Consider the following 2,266-nt stretch of genomic DNA (forward strand, 5'->3'; position numbering starts at 1 on the left):
TCTCCTGCGAGGCTGGGATGCGAGGCCTGTGGGTAAAGCCCAGGGATGATTGAGAGATTTTTTTGTTTCACAAATGAGAGAACTGGTTCAGGGGTTCAGCAACGTCCCAGGGCCACTCGGCTGGTGGGGAGCGGGGGCCAGTAACTTTCTGCCGCCCCCACCCCCACTGTCCTCTGATGGGAGCTGGCTCTGAGTTGGGAAAAGCAGAACTCGTGTTGCAACCCCCACCCCCTGATCTCGCCTCAGTAGGGGATCCCACAGGTGCGGGCCTAAGTGTCTCAGGGCCCTTTTCCTTTCTCTCCGCTCACATGCAGTCAAGTGTGTGCCCACCCTTCTCCCCCCTCGAGGGGTTCCGGTGTCCCCGGTGGAGGGGCAGGCAGTCCTGTTCCTGTGACCGGTTTAGAAGCGCATGTGGGGATGCCGATTCCAATTCCTCGTTCCGTATGGTGAATTGGGTTGGAGATTGTGCAGTTTCTGTCCAACTCTTCCACTGAGACTAACTCTAGTTCATTTTGGGGAAACAGCTCAAGTCTAGAGAAAGAGCTGAAATCCGAAAAAGAGCAAAGACAGGCTCTTCAACGAGAATTACAGCAGGAGAAAGACACTTCCTCTCTGCTCCGAGCAGAGCTACAGCAAGTGGAAGGATTGAAAAAGGTAAGGCAGGGGTGCCTGGGTGACTCAGTCAGTTGAGCATTGGACTCTTGATCTCAGCTCAAGCCATGATCTCGCAGTTCCTGAGTTTGAGCCCCACATCATGCTCTGCGCTGTTAGCATGGGATTCTCTCTCTTCTTCTCTCTGCCTCTCCCCTGCTCGCTTGCTCTCTAAGCAAATAAACGTAAAAAAGAAAGGTAAAGCAGCCGTCCTTGAGAGAAAAAGCTACTAGTGTCTCCAGAAACTGCGGCCACAGAGGCTCCCAGCACAGCCAGAGCCACACCTGTGAGCCGCTGCTCTGAGTGGCCAGTGCGCACACCCACGCTCGGGGGATGAGTGCTGTGAACAGAACATTCCCCACCGTGGGCAGGGTGGGCCAGAAAGTGACCGTGAGGCAGATCTGAATGACAAGCGAGGGACCTCAGGCTGGAAGTGTGAGGGTCTGTCATGGTCATGGAGCAGGAAGAAGGGCCATGAGGCTGAGGCATGGCGAGCAGAAGATGGAAGCATTAGAGCTGAGGCCTTGGGTCGGCAGACCGATAGCGGGCCCCCAGAGCTGCGTGAAGGGATTTAGATCTTATCCTGAGCAAGGTAGGAAGCTGTGGGGGGAAGGGAGGGGTGGCAGGGATGGTACATGGTCCACTTTATCATAAGACTGTCAGCAGCTACTTCGTGAGAATGGGTTGCAGGCTTGCAAGAGAGGAAACAGTAAACGTGAACATCTTCCGCCAAGTGACAATCCACACCTTCACCCCAGAGGGGCCGAGCCCTTCTGCCAGGATCAGGTACCCTGGTTCCCCAGAACTGTGTGGGCCTGGCCCCTCCCCCCAGGAAGCCAACTGAACCAGAACCCCAATGTCTCCCCTTGACAAGACGTGTGTCCAGTCCTTGCCTGGAGTCCCCTCGGTCCTCTGGTGAAGGTGAGGCCTGGATCCTGTGGAAAGCATCAGGGAGAGTAATGTTGGGGTGCCAGAATGGCCTCTCTGGGTTCCCCAGCAACTCAGATGGGCAGAGCCTTGTTTGCCCTGGGAGGGGGAGTGTTTGAACGGAGCTGTTTCCTGCCTCACGTCGATGTCCCCATCGCAGGGCCACCCCAGTAGCTCTCACCTTGCAGTCGCCCAATCTGGAGAAACAGGCTGGTGAGAAGTAATCCACGAAGTAACTCCATCTGGAGTGTGGCTCATAGAACAAAACTGATTTTTTGCTCTTGAAAAGCATCATGTCCTGCTTGTTGCTATGATCACTAAACCTTAAAAGAAAAAAAAATGTCCACGTGTCAGGTGTCTGGTTGATTCGTTTTAGGAGCTGCGGGAGCTCCAGGAGGAGAAGGCAGAGTTGCAGAAGGTTTGCGATGAGCAGGAACAAGCCCTCCAGGAAATGGGACTGCACCTCAGCCAGTAAGACCCCTGTCCCCCTCACCTGCCCCCTGCGCTGCCCCCTGGAGTCACCCAGCCTGCCCACCCAGCCCTGAACCGGTCGTGTTGTTGCGGGAGGGAGGCCTTCCAGGTGGAGGTGAGGCCTCAGGGATGCAGCGCGGATTTAACAAGTCTGTGAAGAAATCTGTCTACTGGGCCGCCTGTCCCTGGTCCCAGGTGGACCAGATCGCGGGGGTGC

The 2,266-nt window shown here is 55.9% G+C and overlaps 1 protein-coding gene across 1 annotated transcript in view; it reads left to right on the top strand.

The window, feature by feature from the left end:
* RUFY1 (RUN and FYVE domain containing 1) overlaps positions 1 to 2,266 on the top strand; it is a 47,156-nt gene that overhangs the window by 39,377 nt on the left and 5,513 nt on the right. The window contains exons 13-14 of the mRNA XM_077746262.1: positions 525 to 654; positions 1,955 to 2,049. Of these exons, the coding sequence (XP_077602388.1) occupies positions 525 to 654; positions 1,955 to 2,049 (225 nt within the window). The remainder of the gene's footprint in view (positions 1 to 524; positions 655 to 1,954; positions 2,050 to 2,266) is intronic.

This window comes from Crocuta crocuta, unplaced genomic scaffold (genome assembly GCF_008692635.1).
Source record: "Crocuta crocuta isolate KB4526 unplaced genomic scaffold, BGI_CrCroc_1.0 scaffold218, whole genome shotgun sequence".
Lineage (NCBI taxonomy): Eukaryota > Metazoa > Chordata > Mammalia > Carnivora > Hyaenidae > Crocuta > Crocuta crocuta.